General features: G+C 38.5%; 1 protein-coding gene across 6 annotated transcripts in view; it reads left to right on the top strand.

The window, feature by feature from the left end:
* MPDZ (multiple PDZ domain crumbs cell polarity complex component) overlaps positions 1-25167 on the top strand; it is a 171358-nt gene that overhangs the window by 133844 nt on the left and 12347 nt on the right. For 5 of the 6 annotated variants that reach the window (XM_032634997.1, XM_032635002.1, XM_032635000.1 and 2 more), the window contains 13 exons: positions 6102-6264; positions 8039-8235; positions 9373-9464; positions 9670-9760; positions 11901-11981; positions 15160-15252; positions 15342-15416; positions 16551-16725; positions 19178-19323; positions 20045-20128; positions 20318-20511; positions 22363-22510; positions 25073-25159. In XM_032634997.1, coding sequence (XP_032490888.1) covers positions 6102-6264; positions 8039-8235; positions 9373-9464; positions 9670-9760; positions 11901-11981; positions 15160-15252; positions 15342-15416; positions 16551-16725; positions 19178-19323; positions 20045-20128; positions 20318-20511; positions 22363-22510; positions 25073-25159 — 1626 coding nt within the window. Of the gene's footprint in view, positions 1-2924; positions 3024-6101; positions 6265-8038; positions 8236-9372; positions 9465-9669; positions 9761-11900; positions 11982-15159; positions 15253-15341; positions 15417-16550; positions 16726-19177; positions 19324-20044; positions 20129-20317; positions 20512-22362; positions 22511-25072; positions 25160-25167 lie in introns of all 6 variants that reach the window. The other variant, XM_032635003.1, reaches the window with a different exon arrangement.

Below are 25167 nucleotides of genomic sequence, written 5' to 3'. Positions count from 1 at the left end.
TTGTGTGTGGGTGGGTTTTATTCCTTTTTTGTTTTTTTAATTTCCAACTTTTATATCATTTAGGACAATACTATAAACTGCTGAATAGGATTCTCAGATTACTTTTGAAAAAACTACAAACATTTCTTTCAATGCCAGTCACATTTTCTAATGCACTAGGAAGATATTTTTCTCATGCACCTGGAAAATATTCCTATTTTATTATCTGAGGTATAATGAAGCCTGATTTATAGCAATTATTACAGAATAAATCTTGCTTAGAATGACATGTGTAGTCAAATGATACGTGACAGGGTTTAGGACATGGTACCCTGAAATACGACACCTTGGCATATTGAATATTTAAACTGAAGTTATTTGAGAAAAGGCAGGTGCTGGAAAGACTCTGACCTACCCCTTCTCTGCTGAAGCAGGTCATAAGGCTCTCCTGAGAGGTCTTAAGGAAAGGAGCATCCTTATCTCCAGACGAGGAGGAATCCTGGGAGGAATCAGAATGAACAGGCCTTGCTAAGTTTCCGCCAGTTAACTACCCTTAGCTCGTGCTGTTTTGTCCTATCATATTTTCTGTAACTTTCTACTCTTCGTAAGACCTCCTATAAAAACACTCAGACTTAACCATTTCTTCTGGTCTTCATTTCCTTATGAAGGCCCCATGTCATGCAAAACTTACGTTAAATCAATATACATGGTTTTCCCTCGGTTAATTTGTTTTTCATTACAGAGGTCCAGTCAAGAATCTACGACAGGTAGAGGAAAGATATTTTTCCTCCTCTACATACATATTTTGCTTTGGGAAATTAGAATTAATTTTGCATTTAAGATGAGATCTACTTTGTTTTTAATGATTTACTTCCCTATGAAAATAATGATGTCTCCAGGAGTCGAAAGGGAAAAAATTACACATACATAAGAGTCTCTTAATGAGAAACATTTTATTTTTGGATATAATAAAGCTTCAAGAAAAACTTGTACGTAGACTGAAAAGCCAGTCAGTCTCTTTGGCTCTTAAACTGTTCGAGAATTAGAACTTCCCAGAACTAGCCCTGATAATTCCACCAGTATGACACTTCAAACTCAGTCTGACCGCATTGTCGCATTAAAGGGTGGGTCCCACTAATACGGGCCAGAGGATGATTTTGCCTTCCCTGTGCTTCTTCTTAGTTAATAACGTTTCTGTTTTCATCAGCCCTTGGAACTATAAACATGGGTTTCATCACTGAGTTTTTAATAAGAGATATAGTCTGTTTCTATAAATCCTTCCCTCATAATAGAGTGATCTACTATTTCATTTGCTGTGCTCATCCTGTACTTTTATACTCTCCTATCAGGGCCAAATTCTAATCCTTAAGGGCTGCAAGTTGAAATAACAAAAAGCAAAGCCAAACAAAAAAACCAGAGCTCTTTTTAAATATTCCATTTCTTCCCGTTATTATTTTGATTTATATTGTTCTACAGAATTATAAAGGAAATGTAAAACCTGACAATTCCATGTATGAGGATTAGAAATAATCTACTTTCCATAGCACTGAGTTACTTTGCCTAGGATTGTGTTTTTAATCTCTGCCTAGTCATTTCTTCCACCTTAATAAATGGTCATGTTTTTTGGCATTTGTGATCTTCTTTTTTGTAAAGCAGGAGTTTGACATTTTAAATTGAAACGCAGAGAGAAAGTTGAGATGAGCAGAAATGTCAGTGTGCCCATTTCTTTTACCCATCTTCCTTCTGTAGGAAAAACATTGCAAGAAGAGCAGATTGAAAGGGTGATGTGGCATAAGCTTTAGTGCAGGCGTATTGAGTGAGGATAGTCTTTGTAGAGTGTTCTCTCATACAGGGTGGTGTCACATGACAACCTCTCCCTACTCTTGATGCTTGCCAGTAGGGCTTTTTTATAGAGAGAAGTAACACAAACATTTAGTTAGAGCCAAAATGAATTTTAAACGTCTGCAATTTCCCCTGAAAGATATAGTCAATAAAAGAAAAAGATAGCAGTGTGAAAAAAGAGAAGAATTTATTGTGCTAAGGAAATTACTTTTCTTTTTTTTTCCTTTTTTTTACTCTGAAAATGCTACATTCTCTCTGGCAGTCATCCTGCCTGTAATACGTATATTCAGCTGCAGTAGTCCAAGCTCAGAGCATATCACAGGCGAGCCACAAAACCTGTGTGAACACTGTAAGGCAGGACTTCAAAAATTACCCAGAGCCTCATAAATTCCCCAGTAATATGGGAACGTTTATAGGAAATTTATATATATATATATGTTCCTAGCTCCACAAAAAGTGGGCAGAAATAGAGAACACCACTGTACAGCAGGTCATTTCTTTTAAAATTGTTGATTTCATTTTTTAAATTAAAGAATACTGTTGATTGAAGCAAACTTAATATCTAGTCAAGGTATGAAAAGTTTCCTTACTGGGAAACAAGATAACAGAATACTGAACTTTACCAATGGACTAGCGGACAGATGTTTAATTTGCACTCTGCAACAGATAGACACTTTTTTCTTTGTTTTACCAAAAAAGCATAATTTGCTTTTAAGTGTAAATGAAAACCTTTTATGGTTTCAGTTTTGAAGCATGTTTACTGATATGCACAGAACATGTGTTAATATAAGTGGGTGAAATATATGTGCTTCTCTGTCGGTGATAGTGAAGACACTCAGTGAAAACAAAAGAAATTTGGGATCAGTTTGACAGACTTGATTCCTGTGTGTTTTGTGGCCAGATTTAGATTTGAGTGTGGATTCAGGTTGCTAGAGGTAAACCCTGAGTTCTATGCTGTTTGATAAGATGTTATTAATTAATTATGAGATCTGACAGGATCTAGTGTTGCACAGTTATTTAAATCAGCAATTGCTTTGTCCTTATAAATGAGTTGTTTTAAGTACATTTCTTTTGCGCTCAGCGCCTCTTATGTTTCCTTTTAGAAATCCCCTTTGCCTTCCTTGCCGCACAACCTTTACCCTAAGTACAAGTTCAGCAGCACTAACCCATTTGCTGATTCTCTACAGTTCAACGCTGACAAGGTTGGATAATGACCGTTGTCTTGCCATTGCCTTTTGCCAATGTTTTGTTCTTTGTTGCTACTGTGCCTTTGTCCCAGTTCAGTGTTTACTAAATTTGGGCAAGGATTAAAAAAACAAAAAACAAAAAACTGTGTGTTTGGAGTGGGCGTGCAAATCCTTTCTTAAGCACATTTTCTTGCCAGAACCTATTCATTTTTATAGCCGAAATTACATGGCCCTTCTGAAGAGTAAGGGAGAATCGTGAGTCCAATGCCTTTCCTATATTTTGGTGTGAGTTGAATTTTCAGATACATAAATTTTTGTTAGTTGCTAAATGTATGAGCTACTTTCACACATAATTTCTTTAAAAACCTTGTATTGGTTTAAATCCTTCTCAGACTTATACAAGGTAGTCCTAAAAGCTCTTCTGTTAGTTAATCACTCCATACATAATTGTGTATATGCAGGATTTTGTTGAATATTCATAAAGTATGTCCGTGTAAATGCCTTACGAGGAAACATGGAACTGTTTCAACATTTGTAAATCTATACTTGGATATTCTCATATTCTGATGAAATTATAAATCCAAAATTGAAACAAAAACTTACAAGAACTTGTATACTATAATTTGATCGTGAAAGGAAGAAAGCTGTTAATTTTTTTCAGGAAGCATTTTATGAATATTCATTGGATTTTTCATGTTATTGTAATATGGATAACCAAAGATGCTATATCTGAAGGAATATGTTTTCTGTTACTGTAGGCATTACAGAATTCAAGTAGAGTTCTCTTCCGTTGTTCCCCAACTAACCCTTTTGCTCCCACACCATTTAAGGTTTGTCTTAATGTGAAATTTTCACAAGTAAGTGGGTGTGTTACAGTGTGCTGTGTGTGTACGTTATACTTGTGTGCATACATGGCATGGAATGATTTCAAGTACACTTTGCATTTTTGCCAATGAAGGCTAAATGGTCTTTGTTAAAGAGTTGTATCTTCACTGGTAAATTTTAAGAAGTGTCAACAGCAAGCTAAATTACATGATCTCAGTAAGAATGAGAGTATCAGGGATAATAAAATAGAACACCTAATTGCCCCTTTAGTAAACGTAGGCTTGTATTGGCTTTATGATTAATCAGTTATGTTAGGGCACCATTTGAGTTCATTCACAGTACGAAAATGTTCTGCCTAAGTAAGATTCTGAATAGTTTTTAGACAAGCAGGTTTTGTTTGTTTGTTTGTTTTTAAGGAAAATAACAGCTCAGAAAAGTTATGCAGAGAGTAAGATCTATAAAATATGCATCCATAAATTTATTAAAATTATGGCAAGTTAGATTTTGTTCCACTTTTTAAAAATGAAATGGGCTTAATTCATGTTTTCTCACATTTTCCATTGTTAGAGAGGTAAATTTTTTAAAAACTTTTAACCAGAAAAATTCTAAATTACATGTTCCTTCCTACCCTAGTCTATTTAATGAACCTCCATTGGATCAAATGAAGTTTTTTATTTGTCTGTTTATATTTATTTGTACATTGCTAATTTGAGAGTTTTATGGCACAACACTTGGGAGGATAACAAGGATTCTGTTTCCATTAGTAGTTTTTGTCTGTTTGGCCAATGGTATGTAAACCAAACATTTTAATGCAGCAGATTCTGTGACTTGAAAAATCTGTTGCCCCTAAGTGTCTAAAAATCAGCTCGCTTTGCCGGAAAAATAGTAATTCATGTTTGCCAGGATCATTTTTGGGGTAGCTTAGCATCTAAAGTGTTTTCTGAATCATCAAAGAAAGATCACATTCAGTGCCCTATAGTTTCATTTTTAGGTATATTTTGATTCTTGACATGAATTATTCTTAAGTATTTGTACATGCCTGTCATTTAGTGTGTTCTCTAAGAAATATTTTAGTCACAATCTTTTTCCAGATATACACATATAAAACAAGGTATATCAGAGGGATTTTTATATAGGAAAAAAAAAGGTAAAACAAAGAAGGAAGGAAAAATGTATGTTCAAGGCATCAGGGACAGCCTGACCGCAATGTTGGAACTTTAGCTGGGTATCTCTGACTCTTGAGTTAGGTACTCTCTGTCTTACTGTAGAAATTGGAGGAGACAACATGATATAATGGAAAGTGCATTGGATTAGGTTAAGAATTAAGCAAAAAGAAGTCTAGTATCACTGGGTGATTCTGAACAAAATCTTTCACATCTCACAGCCTTGGGTTATTAATCTGCAAAATGAATAAAATGACTTAAGGGCCTTTCTAACTCTAATATTCTGCTTGATAATCTATAATATAAAAATTTGATCAACTGTGTTTCAATTAAAGAAAAAAAGAACCTGATGATACCAAGTCCTTTTTTTTTTTTTTTTAATAAGACTTGTAGCCCTAAGTGACAGCAAATATACCAGCCAAACTTGGGGTTTGTATGAAGTATTCAACCCTGTTTTCCCATTTTCCTTTAGGGCTACGTTGGTAAGGGGCTGGTGGTTTTGTCCCTTAAAACCAGAGACCCCTGAGATCTGAATTTGTGTGCTCTTTGCTAACAGTCTCCCTGGTAGATGAACCCTGCATGTGCAATGCTCATTTTCATGAATTTGTTACAAGTCAGTTTGAGAGAGGATTCAGGAAGAAATAAAAAATTCTTTAAATATCTTCTCACTAACAAGCTTTGAACTGCTTTGCTTGATTATATGATTAACTTCATTAATTTTTTTCTAGTTTCTTGGAAGCCTTTCCTAGACCCCCAAAATCTTGCCCAGATAACTTTCGAATGAGAATATTTTTTCCAAAAAAGCAAGTTTGTACAACTTTTCATCTTAAGTTATTTAAGCCTTTAATTCTTCACCTTAAAATACCATATAACCATTTAATGGATTGTGCTCTGAACATACTATTTTGTTTAGTGTATTTAAACTTTACCTGAATCCTTTCTACCATTTTTTATATATGTATATTTTCCCATTATTTAATATGTGAGATATTTTAAAGCTACGCTTTTTTTTTTTTTTTTTTTTTTGACATTGCAGACTTATTTCTTTCCGTTGAGTCTTCCTTCCTTAGACTGCGTACCCACTGCATTCTTCTTGTTCCCACAGGCTCCCAGTCAGTCAGAATCCGAGCCAGAAAAGGCTCCGCTGTGCAGTGTGCCTCCGCCCCCTCCTCCAGCATTTGCAGAAATGAGCGAGGATCATGCACAGTCATCGGCAAGTGAAATTTCAGCAGATGTGGACAAAGAGGATGAGTTTGGTTGCAGCTGGAGTAAGTTGTCTTTTTGAAATGCATTGACTTATAAGAGGTATTAAAGTAGCTCTGGGTTTCTCAAGGCTTAGGTCCTGGATGAATAAGTACGTTTCACCTTCGGTTATACATGCTGCAGTTTTGTGTGGAAAAAACTGCTGTTCGTTATACTTGAATACACACATTCCTGAGGCATGAAATCATGTTCTTTGTTTAAATCTGCATCCCTGTTCAAGCCCACTTTGCCATTTGTATGAGAGTTAAAAAGGACAGGGCACTCTTTCAGAAGCTGAACTGGATGAGCCATCTCTTGGTCTCGAACAAGTTGTCACCCCCACTCTAGGCCTCAGATTCCTCACTGTAAAAATCTATTTGTTGTTGCTGGTGGAACAGCCTTGATTTTAGGTATTTTCTGTACTAAGATGGTAACATAGTATAATTGTTGAGATACAACCTTGGGACATTTGGGAAGTTGTTTAACTGCCTCTGAGTTTCAGCCTGGTGATATCCCCCTTTTTAAAATTCAGTTCCTACATTCCCTGTTGCTAACAGTGAATTAGATAATGTTTGAGGAGCCATAATGATGCATAGGAAGCATTCGAAGGCAGCTGTTATTAGGATCGTGGGTGTATCTCCGTTTCCTAAGGAAATAAGCCATTTTACAGGGAAATATGAAGCTCAAAGTTCTGTGTCAGTGCTTTAAAAAGTTTCATTTAAAAATGTAATTATTTCTTTTAAGAATACTATGGTGTATGCTCTTAGGAAGTACAGAGCACAAAATTTGTGCTGCTAAGATTCAAGAAGGAGTCAGGACATGGCAATTTATGAAATTGACGCAGTTAAGAATCAACATAGAATGCATGACATTAGCCAAATAGTAATGTTTTCTAAGAAATGATTTGTAAAGTTTGCACTTTTCTCAGTGTATTTCTAATGAAATTAGAATGTTTTGCTAATCCATCAGGGTGGCCAGAATGTACTCTGAGGAAAACATCAAATGGAATGTTCATATATTACCTTGTCACAGCCACCCCAAAACTTAATGGCTTAAGAAAACAAGTTATTATTAACCTGTCAAGGTGCTGTGGTCGACTGGGCTCAGCTGGGCTGGACCTCCAAGATGGCTCACTCACGTGCCTGGTAATTAGTGTTGGCCACTGGCTGGTTGTTCATCTGGGCCTGGGGCACCTACCTGTGGCCTTGCCCTCTCAGATTAAAGAATAAACTCTACCTCTTGAACACGTGGGATGTGAGGTATGAAAGGTCTCATTCAATGACAGCAGGTACATCAGTGTGTGTGGCCTGATGGCTCTGTGCAATAAGAAAACCCATCCCCTTTATTCTGGATCTTTGTACCGAGCACCAGCCGACATGATGTGACATGTCGTGTAGATTTCCCTGTGGAAGAAAAGCTTCCACTGACCAGTAGAGACAAGTCCTCTGGATGTTCTGCTCTCTGCAAATGATAAAGTAACTTTCTGTTTTAATCACAGTCTTTTGAGAGTTTGTTAATGTGGATCACTTCTTTGGGCCTGATCACCCCAGGTGAACTGATTAATCAGATACTGTGCTCTGCACCCTGGATGCAGAGAAATTCCTCAAAGATTGGGTGCTCCAGGAAACCAGTCTTGACGCCCAGGCCGCCAGTCTATTTAGCGTTTTCTTAACTGCTAAGGATTTCATTTTGGTACAAATATGCCCTTATGATGCCATTCTAAATAACCTTCCATAGTAAAGCGTTTGGCTGTGAATTAGCTCTTACTATCTGTGGGTTTTTTGTTCTTGTTGTGTGTAGAAAATATCAGAGAGCGTTATGGAACCCTAACAGGCGAGCTACATATGATTGAACTGGAGAAGGGTCGTAGTGGTTTGGGTCTGAGTCTTGCTGGGAACAAAGACCGGTCCAGGATGAGTGTTTTTATAGTGGGGATTGATCCAAATGGAGCAGCTGGGAAAGATGGTCGATTGCAGATTGCAGATGAGCTTCTAGAGGTAAGTTCTTGTGGAAAGCACTGAATTTACTCTCGCTGAATTGATGCAGTGGAACCATCAGTTTCCGGAAAATCCACCCGGGTCTCATATGGTGACTGAGGAAACTACCGCTTCTCTAATAAAATAGATACATTGCCGCAAATTTGGCTCTAGACCAAATCTCTACTAACTACAGCCCATGTTCCCATTAACTTCCATTAAAAGGTTGTGACTATATAACACGAGAAACAATTTTTGCCCCAAGACAGTAATAAAGATCACACTTCAAATACATTTTTTTGTGTGCTGCATTTTTATTAGGAACTTTTGAAAAAACCAAATGGCCAATCATGCCCTGGTAATGAGACTGATCCACTGAACCTTCTAGGAGTTGAATCCCTAATGGTAGACGTCATGGGGGTGGGGTGTGGCGGGGTCAGATTTGAGGCTAAATAACAAACACAGTAATTCAGCCCGCCAAGCAAAATAAACTTGTGGGCCATACTTTACAGTATTAGAATTGTGTTTGCTTGATTTGTTCGTCCTCGCCTCCTGTAGGCTGGGATCCATGTGTCTTTACGCTGCTTGAACCGTGCCTCCTGTGTTTCCCTGTTGGCTAGGGAGGCTCAGTCAGCAGTGGCTAAATGACAGGATGATTGGCAGTTTCCATTAGGTACTGGGCTGCTTACGCACATTCTGCTGCCTAAACCCTGAATCCCCTGGCACTGCTTCTCCCACTGGCCTATTCCCAGGCCTTGAGTTTTGAGGTTAATTCGGAGCCATGACAGTCAGGGCCTTCCCAGGATGATCTGTGTGGGTCACAGGTGCTTCCACAGAGCCCTTGCTTGGTACAAAGCACTCTAGAAGCTTGTCGCCTGCCTGAATACTGTCCTATAGTCAGTCCAAGTGGTACCTCTTTAGTCCATGGAGATCAGACTACATGCATGTTATTTTAATGTTGGCTTTAAACACGAGCTTTTCTTTTCTCACCATCAAAGTCAGGTTCATGTTCTAGGAAGAAAAAATATATATAATATTTTAAAGGGAGAAACAAATGTGCTTTTCATTAGATAACAAATGTGCTTTTCATTAGATAGGATGATCAAAATGTGTGAAGTTAAAATTCTAGGTTCAGTTAATGATATTTATTTCTCATAGATCAATGGTCAAATTTTATATGGAAGAAGTCATCAGAATGCTTCATCAATCATCAAATGTGCCCCTTCTAAAGTAAAAATAATTTTTATCAGGTGAGCATTTCTTTCTGGTTTATTAAATATTTTTCCTTTGCCTTTCAATTCTTAATTCTTTTGAATGAAAATAAAACATATATAAATGTGTGGGTGTTGTAGTTCCAGGTCCCAGAATTTTCTCTAATAATCTGAGTCTTCAAGCTAAAGGATGAAAATCATATGAATGCTCATGATATGATAGGTCAGTGCTTTTTTCCTTTAGAAGTAAAGATGCAGTGAGTCAGATGGCCGTATGTCCTGGGCATACAGTGGAACCTTTGCCTGCTACCTCAGAGAATCTTCAAAATAAGGAGGTATGTAGCTTATGCTTGTTTTTCTGGGAAGATTTGCTTGATACACCACTTATTAATTCAGCTAACAATTATAGAACTCTTGCAGGGATATAAAAGATAAGTAAGACATAGCCGTGGCACCCAAGATGTTTATACCCTAGTATAAGAAACACTTATGTAAATAAGCACACCACTTACATGAAGGCTACTAGTAGAGTCTGCAAAGGGAATAATGAAGGTAGAAAAGGAGTTGACAGTTTTACCTCTGGAGGGAAAGCGAGAGTAAGACTTCATAGGGGAGGTTACACACGAAGTGTATATTGGAAGTAGATGACTTGGGAGCCATAAACATTGCAGGCAGAGCACGTGGATTGAGGACTGGCCTGGAGGCTCTGGCAAGTGAAGAGATTTGATAACTGCAGAGTGTTACCAACAGTGGGAGGCAGGGAATGGGTAGGGTCGGATCATGGGGATCATGGTGCAGACTTTGTCTTTGAGGCCATGTCTTTGCACATTCAAAGAATGAACATTATATTTTTAAAAACTTCTCTGGAAATGGTGCAGAGAAAAATCACAGGTTGCAGGGCAGAGAAGTTAAGTTAAAGGGAGTAGGAACATTATTGGAGTAGTTCAGGGGATAGATAATGAGGGCCTGAACGAATGCAGAAAAAAAAAAAGAGAGAGAAGAAGACGTGGTTATGTCAGATATTTAGGACCCAAATTGACATTACTTCATCCCTAACTAAATATACTCAGTGAGGAAAAATGACTGGTTGATAATCTGTTTATCCAACAAATATTTGTTGAGTATCTGCCTTGTAATAGGTTCTGTGTTTTGGGCTGAGAATAAACTGGTGAATGATACAGACAAGAGGTATGAGGCTTCCAGATATCCGACTTGGTGACTCGATTGATGGCTAACTTTCATTAAAATAAAAAAGAGAAGCAGATATTTGTAAAAAAAAAAAAAAAAAGTAGAGAACATTCTCTCTGAGGCAACTTAGGAATGAAGTGCCTGTTGGAAAGCCTGGTAGGAGTGTCCATGGAGACGCCTGGTGTAGAGTTTAGAGATGAATCCCCATAGATGCCGACTTGGGAGCCATGGGAGCTGAGGCTCTGGCTATGGCAAACATTTAGAGAAGAAGAGGGCCCAGGTCAGAAATGTATAATATCAACAGTAAGGAGGAAGGCTGACAAAGAGAGGTCAGAGATGAAGAAGAACCAGGCGGGCATGTTGCACAGCAGCTGAGGAGAGCCCCGTTGAGAAAGGGTATATTCCACAGCCTTGAATACTGCAGGGAGCTCAAGTGAGAAGGTGAATAGAGTTCTTCGGATTTCCCAATTAGGAGATTATTAGTGATTTTGAGAAAGCAAATGATGGATAAGAAATTAGGAAAGACGAGGCAATGGCTAGAGGGTGACAAAAAATTGAGTTCTTGGTGGGAGTTTTGTTTTGATTTGTACATGCGTTGGATACATGCTTAGAATGATGAGTAAAAGGAGATACGAGAGAGAGAAAAGCTTAAAATTAGAGGAACCATGATAACTATCAGTGGGAAAAGGCATAGAAATGGAAACGCTCTTCCCTAAATTAATATCCATACATTGGGTTTTTCTGTACAGAAGATGCAGAAATCATTGTTTCATGCTGGTGAACTAACTCACTGATCATAATGGTGAACTGAGTCAAGTGGTTTTTCAAGATTATAAGGGAGAAAAATTTATTTTCATAAGAATTGTACCAAATATGTCCCTTAAGAAAATGGATTTTAGTAATTTTCAGGTAAAGCAATTAATAGCTCCTAAATACACTTGATGACTACTAGCACAGTAAAGCATAGTGAATGGTGCCTCTGCTGGTGTTCTGTGTTTCAGTGCTTGCACCGTTTGGAGCTGGGTTCTTGTTAGATAGCACTGTGGAGTAAACCCAGGCAGTCTTGAGGAGCACCTTGTGTCTTTGTGCTCCAAAATAATTGCTGTCTAATCACACCTCACTCGTATTTTAAAGAGAATATAATGTTCATAAATGTCATGAAATAATAAAATAGTAATAAGGAATTACAGCATATGAAATAATTTTGTTTAAGTAGTCCCTGTATTTAAACAAACAAAACTACATAACACTCAGTTGCCTATTTTGTCATTTCTTTCCCTCTGTCAGGCTGAACCGAGTGTTACTACTTCCGATGCAGCTGTGGACCTCAGTTCATTTCCAAACGTGCAACATCTGGAGCTTCCCAAGGTAAATCTGCTTTGAATTGGAGTGAAATGATGTGACTTCCTTGACACTGGTGTGTTAATTCACTGGTTCTCAAAACTGGGCTCCAGACCAGCTGCATCAGCATCAGCACCCCCTGAGAGCTTGTTAGAAGTACAGGTGTGTGGGCCCACCCTGACCTCCTGAATGAGGAGCTTTGGGGGGTGCCCCCGCATCTTGCGTTTTAATGATAAGCCTTCTCTGTGATGCCAGTGTGCACTGAAGTTTGAGAACCACTGTGCTAATTGATACTTGGGCAGGGACCCAGCTTCTCCTGCCTTTATGATTATCCCAAGGTATGACATTTAGTGATCTCTCCTTTGATTTATTTACCAAGGACCTGCTATGGAGGAAATAGAAAGAATAAAGAAACGGAAGTTATTGTCTTTGTCCTTCGTGAAACCGAAAGCTCAGATAACTAGAAGTCTCACCGATAGGCATCCCTGAGGTATTTGCTTTTGCAAAGATGAGCCTTAGGTTCAAGTGACCACTTTAAAGAAGTGGTTTGTTGAACAGATGTTGAGCAGCACCTGTAAATGTTTTCAAGTGCTGCAGGCTCATGCTGGAAAGCAGGTGGGCAGCGGATGAGCGGAGTAGAAGCAGAAAGAGTAGTGACCTGCTCAGGGAAGAGGAGAGGAAGGGCGGAGGTAGGGTGGTGGGATAGAGGGATTGAGCGTGGAATACTGCAGCAGAAAGGGGTGCTTCCTCTGCGACTCCCCAGCTCCAAGGCGTCCAGGGCAGCAGAGGCAGTCTGTCTGGATTGAATCTTTGTTTCATCAGGTCCAGACTTCACACATTGTGTGGTCTTGCTTTGCCTCCATTTTCTTACCTATAAATTGGAGATGATAGTATTACCTCTGATAATATTGTAATTATAAAGATTAAGTGAGTTGTTTATAAAGTGGTGGGCATAAAGCCTGGCATGTGATTAGATTTTGTTAAGCATTCAGTGTAAAAAAAATACTGTGACTCTTCTTGGCTTGATTTCTTTTTTAAAAAATAACTCTACAAAAATGGATTGCTGTGGTCTTATCATACACGTTTAAGAAAAGTCATCGTGGGCAGTTTGCGTTGTGGATAGAGGGAAAAGAAGTTATTAAAGCTTTTTCTATCAAGAAGTCCATACACTTCCATTCAAGAATCCCTCATTCTATTGCCATTTAAGAGAGAGTCGTTTGAGGCAGCTGGGGGAGAGGGGACTGGATATTCTAGTGGAAGTCTCTGAGTTTGTATAAAGGAGTACGACGAGAATGGATGTTAGGTAAACAGCCAGCAAATGCCGTCTGTACTTGGTAAAGTACTTTTCTGACTACAGTTAGGTGAATAGACAATAATAGAATCAAATCTCAGAATTGAGTACATACAGCCATGGTAGATAAAGAGTATTACTTATTCAAACGAATATTTATTTGTGGTAGTAGGAAAGAGCATTGGTGTGGAGTGTCCCAAATAGAGGGTAGCTCAGTTTTTTACATTTGGCATCAGCATTGAGACTTGTCAGTCTCATAGCACGTTGACCTTCCTATTCAGTGTGCCTGATTCTTTGACCAGTAGATCAGAGTTCGGGGTTTCAAAATGCTGGCAAGCTTAGGCACTTTATCTGAAGTCAACTTGATTATATCCTGTAGAGTTATAAGTAGAAGGAATGTGTGTGTGATAGCAACACTTTTGCATAGTGTGTCAGGCTTTTAAGCCTTTTCTTGCTACACATGATCCTCACAGCAAACTTGTAGTTGGCAAGAATTATTTTCCCTTTTTTTTGGAGATAAGAAAGTTGAGGTTAAGAGATAGGTTAGGTAACGTATCCAAATTTCTAGAGCTAGCCAGAAAGGAAATTACAGCCGAGCTCTGCTTTCCCTGAAAGTGTGTGATTTTCTCTGTATACACGTGAAAAGAGCAGTGGCAGAGAGGATGCACAGTGACAGTCGGAAAGTCGTCAAGCATTAATCATCATTGCAAAGCCACAGTGTTGATAATCTTTAAAATGATGGTGAAGGCTTATCTCACTGTCGTGATCTTAAATGTCTGGTGGCGACATTTGCTCTCATGTATACATTTCAGAGAAACCATGGCAAGATTCCCTTTTCTCTCTTTTGCTTTCCATCTCCCTAGGTGCAAACTCTAATGAGAAAGGTTGCTAGCTCTAACCAGAATGAAATGTGTAAAACCCTATGGTAATTTTGTTCATGTAAACGTTAAGAAAAGGTAAAACCCAATGTTATGGAACACTTGGTTTTCATTAAAAAAAAAGTGTGGAAAATATAGACAAAAGTAGGTGTAGCTCTTCTAGCTTTGGCAGGTTTTCAGTGCAGGTCTTTGAGTTCAGAGTTGAGAGAATTTTCACTCCGCACCACATCAGAACACGAGTATTTGAAGTAACCAGTCTGGGTATTCCGCCCCAGAAAGGACAGCGCATGAGCAGTCATGGCAGTCTGTCTGCTAAAGGAGGAAGGACAGCAGAAAAGGATGAAGGGGCCAGTGTTAGCGGTTATCTCTAAGCTGTAGGCCAGAAAGAGGAAGAAGGAGGATACTTTGGTGTTGAATCACTTAGTTAGCCAGTTACACAGAGCTAAATTCTCAGACGTTGTACAGTCATTAAATTGTTGAATACGTTTTAGTTCTCTAGATATTTTGTTAGAGTTACTAGAGATATGTTACTGGATATATATGCTAAAGATACTAGAGATAGTGGACACATGGGAGGAGTGAAAACATTTGACTATTTATTTGATGGAGGAGAATTTAATCCCATTAAAATAATTGAAAGTTTGCTTAAGAAGAGATTTCTCATAGTGGATTTTTTTATTTTTATTTTTTTTATTTTTTTGCGGTACGCGGGCCTCTCACTGCTGTGGCCTCTCCCACTGCGGAGCACAGGCTCCGGACGCGCAGCCTCAGCGGTCATGGCTCACGGGCCCAGCCGCTCCGCGGCATGTGGGATCCTCCCGGACTGGGGCACAAACCCGTGTCCCCTGCACCGGCAGGCGGACTCTCAACCACTGCGCCACCAGGGAAGCCCTGTAATAGTGGATTTTAGAACAGTTTTCTTTTCTAGCCCTTGGGTAAGAAGACAGTGTTCAGAAGTTTCGGTCACATACCTTTCCATTTGGATAAATTTAACCTGTTTCACGTTTTCTGAGTGTTTCTGTTTTTGCTTCTCTAGGATCAGGGGAGTTTGGGCATTGCCATCAGTGAAGAAGATACACTCAGCGGGGTCATCATAAAGAGTCTAACAGAGCACGGGGCAGCAGCCAGGGTGAGCCTTCCCTCTTCTCACTCTCAGAAAGTGGTGGGGAGGGAATTCTTTCTGTAAATTCACTCAGAATCTTCCATGTTTCCATCTAGGATGGACGGCTCAAAGTTGGAGATCAGATTTTGGCTGTAGATGATGAAGTTGTTGTTGGCTATCCTGTTGAAAAGGTATTTTTCCAAAAGAAAGCAGATGAAACCATAAACTCATCCTTGAACATGGCTAAACGTGTATGGGGAGGGGGGGTCAGTCATAGGGAATCAGAGCTGTGTAGCTATTTTAGACAGATATCTGCAAGGAAGAAGAGATTCTTTGGAACTTATTTAATTTCTACTTTCTGTTTTCCAATTAAGATGATGTTAAGGTATTTTTTGTTACCTGATAAATTCAGGATTCAGTCAGCATTTTTGATAAATATCATTTCAGTTTTTCCTTAGGAAAACTTGGAACTTCTAAACAAAGTTCAACTTAGTATTAAATCTAAAGGAATATTTTTTAATGGATGTTTGCTCCTATAAAATATCCACTATGTATATTGCTTTATAAACAGATTTTAAAACTCAACCATTAAATGTATAACTTTTATTGGGGTTAAACAGTTACTTGTGCCTGAGTGTCTTCCTCCTCAAAAGTGATGTTAATACCGTACTTACCAGGAGTCTCATTTGAGGCCTTTCGTAAGTGCTAGGAAAAAAACCCTATTTTTCTTGAGATTTGGAGTGTCAATGTTTCCATTTCTACATTGGCCAGCAAGATGCTTAAACCATTTTTAAATTCAGTTTTAATAATTGTATGGGTTTGATGCTTTAACTCACATGTGTATGTTCTAACTTGCCGTTTGGCTTGATTCTTCTGTTGCACAGTGTTCCTTATCTTGCTTTTAACCTAAGCGTTTCCATATTATTAAAAATGTTTGCGTAAGCTGCTTCGCATTCTCTGTAGAATCAGAAGTGGGTAAAGCACCCCATATGTCTTCAAAGGTTGTAAGAATCCAGAGAACTGGGCAGTATTAATTAGAAATGTAAAAAGTTGAAAGCCCGTTACTTATATAATGAACAATATGGTCAGAACTAGATTTATAGCAGAAATTAACTGTGGCCTTAATCAATATCAGGGAATTGGAGAAACTAGAAAGGAACTGCAACCATTCTTGCTTGACCACTCAAGTCCTGACAGGGAAACAATTTGCCTCTGACTCTTCTCTCAACCATAGATGCTTCTAGTTTCCAGCTATAATAGTGGAAGTATAAGTCTACTAATTTGCCTGTAAATTTTATTTCCCCTCTAAACCAACACCCTGCCAGTTTATTAGCCTTTTGAAGACAGCGAGGACAACAGTGAAACTGACCATTCGTGCTGAGAATCCAGATTCCCAGGCTGTTGCTTCAGCAGCTGGTACAGCCAATGGAGAAAAAAAGAGCAGCCCCCAGTCTCTGATGGTCCCACCGTCTGGCTCCCCGGAACCAGAGCCCATCCGAAGTAAGGGCTGGTCTCCTGCTAGTCCTGCGCGTATGACACATTCAGACTCAGTATCGGGTCCCTATGTGGGAGCCACCTGCCTGTATGTAGCCCACTGCTTGAGAGGCCGTAGTCAGGGAGCCTGTTGGTGAAAGGGTGGTACAAAGCGAAGGACTCCTGAAGCAAGAGCACTGGACTGTGAGGCAGGGGATCTGCCTGCTGTACATTAACCATCCATAGAGCCTTGGGAAAGCCATGCAGCCACTCTGAGCCTCAACTTGCTCATCTCTAGGACAAGGGAGTGGTACTCCTTGCTCTCCAAGGATCTTTTGCTAAGGATATCTGTGATTCCAGGTATCTTACTAATACATTAGATACACCATTTTGTACATTCCTTTTTTTATACTACTGAATAAGTAACTTAACTTCCAAGAGCCTCAGTATTCTCATTTTAAAATGGATACACTGATGCCACTTCACTGGTGTGAAGTCAACATTGCCTGGCACGACATCAGACTCTTAAAAATGCACATATATGTAGTTGATATGAGTTGTATCCTTTGAGTGTAAATAGTAGATACTGTCAAAGTAGATGAAACAGTTGTATGTAGAGCACGGAATGAAACTTTTGTGTATCATTAAAATGCCAGTCTAGTACATTGAGGCAAATTATTCCTTTGAGTTACTTTTTTGAGAAAAATTACACTGGCGTTTAATAAAAGAATAAATTTCAAGCTTTGCAGCACTGAAAATAAAAGTACTTAAAAACATGGCTTTTGGGGCTTCCCTGGTGGCGCAGTGGTTGAGAGTCCGCCTGCCGATGCAGGGGACACGGGTTCGTGCCCCAGTCCGGGAGGATCCCACGTGCCGCGGAGCGGCTGGGCCCGTGAGCCATGGCCGCTGAGCCTGCGTGTCCGGAGCCTGTGCTCCGCAATGGGAGAGGCCACAACAGTGAGAGGCCCACGTGCCGCGAAAAAGAAAAAAAAACAAAAAACAAAAAAAACATTGCTTTTTTTCTGCAACTGGGGAAAAAAAATCTCTTTTGGCCTCCAGACTGAAACATTCAGTTCTTTTGAACAGGTTTTTAAGGAAACAGCAGTTTAAAACATTTGTAATATAGTTGGTTGAAAAGTCTTTTTTTATTGAAGTGTAGTTGATTTACAATATTGTGTTAATTTCTGCTGACTCAGCTATATATATATATATATATATATATATATATATATAAAAAACACACACACACACACACACACACACACACACACACACACATATACATATATATTCTTTCTTATATTCGTTTCCATTATGGTTTATCCCAGAACATTGAATGTAGTTCCCTGTGCTATACAGTTGGACCTTGTTGTCTAAAAAGTTTTAAAGTAATAAATACCTGATGAAAGCAATCCTTTATTTAGAAATACTAATTCACTAAAATGTTAAAAAAATAAATGGAATTTTTTTCATTTTTCATTTTTAAGTAATCCCTAAATAGCATTGTCTATAAAAATATAAAATGCTAAATGGAAACATAACATAAAAGAAAATATGTTACACCTGTTCTTACCATTCAGGAGCAAGAAAATAGTCTGCCTCTGATTCCTAGAAAGAGAACATTTTTTCTAAAGCTAATCTATCAAGTATCCCAGCTTTCCCAAAATATGACATTTGCTCTATGCTTTTTGGTATATCACAAAACATATGATGTGAAGACTCTCATAAAACAAAGTGTAAAATTATATTCTCCTTATTTTTTCATAATCTAATCTTATTTATTTAATTCTGAGCATTTATGCACCAGGATTTAATATCCGAGTTCATAAAACATCGAGACACAAGGAAAGAAACTGCAAGTGGGTCTCACTTGATGTCTTATAAACTCAGATATTAAATCCAGCTGCTTGTATGTTCAGATTTGATTACATAAGTAGAGATGCTCTAAGATAGGATGAAAAGGAAAACCAAATCAAAAATCTAAAAAGCCCTGAATGGCAGGCACCATGACCAGAGTTACTGATGTCCTTTGTGTTTTGTCGTCTTCCCTGAATGTGAGTTAGGTCTCCACCACATATCTCAGTTCTGAGTTTTACAAATCATAATTTCATAAGAAGTTTGTTTGGGTCCCATGAAAAGTAGAATATCAAAGTGGAACTAGAGGTTCAGTTCACTCTCTGTTCTCATTCCTTTTACCCATTACCTCCAGGAATTAAAAAAATACAGAACACTGCATAAAATAATATAACAGGTAATTTTGTACCCACCACCCTAAATTAACAATGACGATTTAATCATTTATTGGATAGTTTTAAATATAACTAAAAGAGTAAGATGGAATTATATAGTCTTCTTTGTCCCCAACTTGGGCCCATGTTTCTGCTCCATCCCCCAAAGGCACCCAGTGTGGTGAGTTCGATGTATATGCCTTCTAATCAATTTTTGTTTGTATTTCATTTCACTTTTAACTTATTTTTAGGTACAAGCAGGTCATCAACACCAGCAATCTTTGCTTCTGATCCTGCAACCTGCCCCATCATCCCAGGCTGTGAAACAACAATTGAGATTTCCAAAGGGCGGACAGGGCTGGGCCTGAGCATCGTTGGGGGGTCTGACACACTGCTGGTGAGGACACAGCCAGAGATGCTCCACATACACAGGCAGCCTCTTCATTGAGCCCTGAGAGATCATTGTCAGGGAGATTTCCATCAGCTTTATGAAAGGAAATACAGAGGCTTAGAAAAATGTATCATTCATTGTTATTTTAATTTATAGGGCAGATACTCAGCTGTGTACTGGGATTTTTATTTTGAGTAAGCCAACACTGAATAATATTTCTTTATACTTGTGATTGTGACCTTTAGATTCAAAATACTTCTGTTAGTTTATTAGTTCTTGCCATATTTTAATTTTCTTTTTACTGACTGGATACTCTTGGGTTAGACCCATATTGAGAGAAATCTGAAAATTTGGATAATTTATAGATAAAAATTTCTAACCGTCAGAAATGCTTTTAAAATCCATTCATTTCTTTTGTAGATAGGAAAGATGATGAGGTGAGATATATCTATTATATATGCGTGTGTGGGTGATTTGTATATTTTATAATTTTTTTCTTTAAACTTCCCTATCATGTGAAAGAAATGTAAGCTTCTTTGAGCCTTCTGGCAAAAATTGTCTTCTTATGCTTTTCTTTCAATTTTGATATGTGACTCACATACGGATGCAGTGAGTGTATAACCCTTATCACTGTCTCTAAAAGTGAAGTGTGCTTTGACTCCATTTCTGCTCACCCTCCCTAGGGAGAATGGTATAAAGCATGGCTGTGTTTTGTTTGTGCCCTTAGGGTGCCATTATTATCCATGAAGTTTACGAAGAAGGAGCAGCATGTAAAGACGGAAGACTCTGGGCTGGAGATCAGATTTTAGAGGTACAGAATGCTGTGCATGTGACCTTTACAACTAGCCAAGAAAAGGCTACTCTGGGGAGGATGGTCTTTGCTTATTTCTTTTTCCCTCCCTCCTTCCCTTCCTCTCCCCCCTCCCTCCCTTCTCCCTATCTTTTTTCCTTTTATTCAACTCACCTGGTTCCTCACCCTCTGCGTCCCATTTCTGTACAGGTGAATGGGATTGACTTGAGAAAGGCCACACATGATGAAGCAATAAATGTGCTGAGACAAACACCACAAAGGGTGCGCCTGACGCTCTACAGAGATGAGGCCCCGTACAAAGAGGAGGATGTGTACGACACCCTCACCATCGAGCTGCAGAAGAAGCCGGGCAAAGGCTTGGGGCTGAGTATTGTTGGTAAAAGGTATGACTGATCAGGGCAAATGCAATGACCTCTTGGAAATGATTGAATTTAAATTTCTTGGAAGAGTACTAGCAGCAGTAGAATCTTTCCCAACTGCTAGTGTTCTGTAGGTAGCTATTTCAGCCCATGCAGTAGTGGAACATCAGAAGACATTGGTGTTGAAATTTTTTAGTCAGTATTTTGGGGGATTTTGGAAGTACTAGACAAAAAGCCATTTGGTACTTTTGAGGACCTGCTGGGTGCCAGGAGATACATTAGGTTCTGGGGAACAGAGTTAAATAAGACATGGATCCTGGACCCACGGATCCAAAAACTGAGTTTGGTAAATGAGTATTAAATATATTCTTGCAACAAAGGAATCTGTTGATGAGAGATAGAAACGCATCGTGGGGGATCCATGGAAGCACAGGAGAAAGGGACCGGCTGCATGACCTTATTTAAGGGAAGTAGATTAGGAAAACCCCTTTATAAACAGGTGCCAGAGATGAAGCCAAAAATGAGAGGTGAGAGTTGGTCTGACAAAAGTGGGCGAGGATATTCTAGGGAGAAGGATCAGTGTGAACAAGAGCACACCATCAGAAGGGAATAGAAAGTGTAAATTAAGAGGCCAGGGTAGTAGGTTGGTGAATATACATAAAGTAAGTACCTCATTTATTTAAATATGTATATATAGTTAATATTAAAAAGTATATAATCCAGTAAGTTCCAACACTTTTATTCTTAAGATAGGAAAGCAGAGTATCAGATGGTGAAAGGGCTTGTTTGAGGTCATGACCTTAGCAAGAGCAAGTGATACAAATCAACTTTTACTAAATGTTTCTACTAAGAGTTATCTTTGCATCTCAACAAGAAGTCCTTGAGTTATTTATACTTTTATGAAAGGAAGATTGAAATGAGTTGAATATTTGTTCATTTTGCATAAACCTATCTTGTATGAAAGTTAGACCTGGGCTTCCCTGGTGGCGCAGTGGTTGAGAGTCCGCCTGCCGATGCAGGGGACACGGGTTCGTGCCCCGGTCCGGGAAGATCCCACATGCCGCGGAGCGGCTGGGCCCGTGAGCCACACCTACTGAGCCTGCGCGTCTGGAGCCTGTGCTCCGCAACAAGAAAGGCCGCGATAGTGAGAGGCCTGCGCACCGTGATGAAGAGTGGCCCCCCGCTTGCCACGACTAAAGAAAGCCCTCGCACAGAAACGAAGACCCAACCCAGCAAAAATAAATTAATTAATTAAAAAAAAAAAAAAAAAAAGCTCCATTAAAAAGCTCTCTCAAGTCCAAAAAAAAAAAAAAAAAAAAAAAAGAAAGTTAGACCTGTAATGATTTAAAAGAAGAGACATCACAGCAACGGTACTTAATTTTGAGGAACAAATGGTTTTAGTTTGAGATACATATCCGTTATTTATTTTCAGTAACGTTAATGACACTGGTGATAATAGCAACATATTTATGTAGGCACAGGTCAATATCCATTCAAGGCTTCGTTATGGTGTAGAAAGAACAATAGATTTAGCTCCCAGTGACTGACTCTCAAGTCCTGTTTTTGCCATTTAGTAACTGTGACTCATAAAATGAGTATAATAGCCACTTCTACTCACAGTGTAGAACTGTTGAATAAATATGCTTATGAAAGATATGTTCAATCTATGAAATATTGTAAAGACATAAGATACTGTTTATTACAAAAAATAATTCTCATAGTTGCACCAGTGTTGCTGAAAACAATAAAACTTTCAAAGTCATAAAAATAGAAGTGCAATTTCCAGTTGTAAAATGTTAGCCTTTCATTAAATAAGCATTGCATTACAGCTGGGAAAAAATAATAATGTTGACATTCAAAATTTTACGTTTGCAGAAATGATACTGGAGTATTTGTGTCCGACATTGTGAAAGGAGGAATTGCAGATGCTGACGGAAGACTGATGCAGGGAGACCAGATACTAATGGTGAATGGAGAAGACGTCCGCCACGCCACCCAGGAAGCCGTGGCAGCTCTGCTGAAGGTAGAAATCCAGTGTCACAAATGCTCATGTGTAATAGTGTAAGAGAAGGAGGGGCGGCCACATTCAAACAAGTATTTATTTAATATGTTCTCTCAAATAAGACATGTTTATACATTAGACACCATATTTCAGTAATAAATCTCTAAAAAACTTACAATCAGCTGTTTATTATATTATTATATATTTATTTAGCAGTAGTAAGAATTATGAACTGAGTATCGGTGTTCTTAGTAAATCTTTTATCACAAAGTGATTACTGTGTGGCTCTTTTCTTGAAAGAAAAACACATATTCAGTCCACAAAGGAGAAAAAACGTCTTAACCTCAGTTCTCCCCTGCCCCCCCATATTTATATTTGGATTTATTCTTATGACGCCTAGCCTAAGGGAAGAATCTCCCTGGCACGGGTGTTCTTTGAAAAGGGACTCAGCAGAAAGGCGGAAGATCATAGGAGGCAAGAAGGGCACCTCTGGAAGTCATGCTTTCTGGACTGCCCTGTCCCAGCCCCTTCCTTAACCCCTTACTGGGCGCTAAATTGGAAATCTTTATATTTCCCCAGAGATGAAGAATGTGGAAGAAAGATTTTATCCTTTTTGCATGACAGAAGAGAATGTTTGGTTCACATCTTATTCTGATTCAAAACTATTGAACTATTTAAAGTTTGACATGTGAAATCATAGTTGGATGGGTCATCCTTATGAAATGAAGAGAATGCAATGCAGATTTACCGGGCAGTACCTTCAACAGTTATTATTGTTGTTATTTCAATAATTATAAGGCCTCCATCCGAAGGTATCATTGCTAGTCTTAAGTACATTTTACATTGTGAAATCTCTTTCCTCCATGGAGTAAACTCTCCATGAAGAATCATTTTCTGATTGGAAAGGCAGATCCAGTCTCACTTTAAAAATGTAAAATATAGAATAGTCACTTAAAAATACAACTCGTGGAAGTTTAGACATATTTCTTATCAGGGAATATTCCAGTTTCCAGAGGGGATTTGTGTTCCTACAAGTAAATAAAGCAGTGTTTATCTCATTGTTTTCCTTTAGCTAACATGTGTTTTTATGACCTGAAGTGTAGTTCAGTGCTGATTAAAAATCGATCGCCATCAGTATCCATGTCATGTGGCACATGTTCAGTAACATGAGCACATAACTTCATGACAGTGTCTGACAGAAGGAGTAATGTCAGAGATCTCAGATGCTAGTGGGAACCTCTTCAGTGGCTAAGCTTAGCTTCATGGAGTGATTTTCAAGTGAGCATCTTGTTATAAACCTCTGTGGTTTGCATAGGATCTGGTATATACATATAAATTTAGTTATTAATAAAGCACACTTAAAGTCTATCATTTCTTCTTAGAGTTATCAATTTTCAAAAAATAATTAGAATTCTTTAAGGAGAAGTAGCTTCCTTTAGGAGATAAATTGACAATGATAGTTAACTCTGGAAGATAGATACCTCTCAAAGATAGAGAAGGAGACATCCATAAAATAACCTAAATAATTTTAGAACCAGTTAAATCACCATTTAAAAACCCAGTTTGGCAGTATATAATGAGAGCCTTAAATATTTATATAGCTTTGCTATTTGTACCTCCAGCTGCTGCTGCTTGTTGTTTTGACTTGTTATTTCTCCATTTAAACATCTTGCAGAATCCTCAATACACAAAAAACTTCACGTACATAAGGTTCTTTGCAGTGTTGTTTGTAATAATAGAAAACTGGAAGCAACACAATTGACGATACTGCTTTGTGCTCGACACTTTGATAAGAATTGTGCATGGATTATTTTATCACAACAACCTATAATGGTCTCTGTTTTTAAAATGCAGAGTAAAAAGACTTATCAAGGTAAACATCTGCTAAGTTCACACAGCTAGTAAATCACGTAGTCTGGATTTTAAACCAGTGTATCTGACTCCAAAATCCTGAGTTCTGAAACACCTCATTGTGCTACTTTCACATTAGACTGTATAGCATTTCTTGCATGCCTATGATTTATTCATAAAGGACCACAGGGAAATTGTCTTCAATTCTCGTTTTGTGTTTACAGCAATATGGCTTGTTTAAGTATTGTATATTATAATATATCTATTCAGGTACAGTGAGGCAGTAGGGAGCTTACCCAGTTATCTGAGTACCTCTGCTATTGAGGGCAAAACGAATTGTTGCGGTAGTGGTTATTTTATTGTTTTTGTTTTGTACTTTAAGATCTGAGTTACTTAGTTCTTTTGGCCTGTCTAAATTAGTGTGTTCCGTGAGATTATTGCTTGATTCTCCATTTCTCTTTGCCTTGACAGACATGCTCTCCATGTAGATCATGAGGCAGTAAGACAGACACTGGGTGTTGCTGCTGCTGCTTCTTGTTATAATTATTTTTTTTTTACTAGTTTTAATGTTTTAGAAAAGCCTTTTTCCACAAAGGATTGGAGGTATCCTTGCCCGTGGAAATTCCAAAAGGAAAATGCCTTTCAAAAACCCAGTTTTGAAGAGTAAAATGTAATTCTAAAGCTGACTGTAGCATTTTATTTAAACATTTCATCGAACAACTCCCCCCACAGTGTTCCCTAGGCACAGTAACCTTGGAAGTCGGAAGAGTCAAAGCTGGCCCATTCCACTCGGAGAGGAGACCTTCTCAAAGCAGCCAGGTGGGTAG

This window comes from Phocoena sinus, chromosome 6 (genome assembly GCF_008692025.1).
Source record: "Phocoena sinus isolate mPhoSin1 chromosome 6, mPhoSin1.pri, whole genome shotgun sequence".
Taxonomy (NCBI): domain Eukaryota; kingdom Metazoa; phylum Chordata; class Mammalia; order Artiodactyla; family Phocoenidae; genus Phocoena; species Phocoena sinus.
The sequence above is the reverse complement of the archived record's forward strand: the minus strand, read 5'-3'. Positions and strand labels throughout refer to the sequence as shown.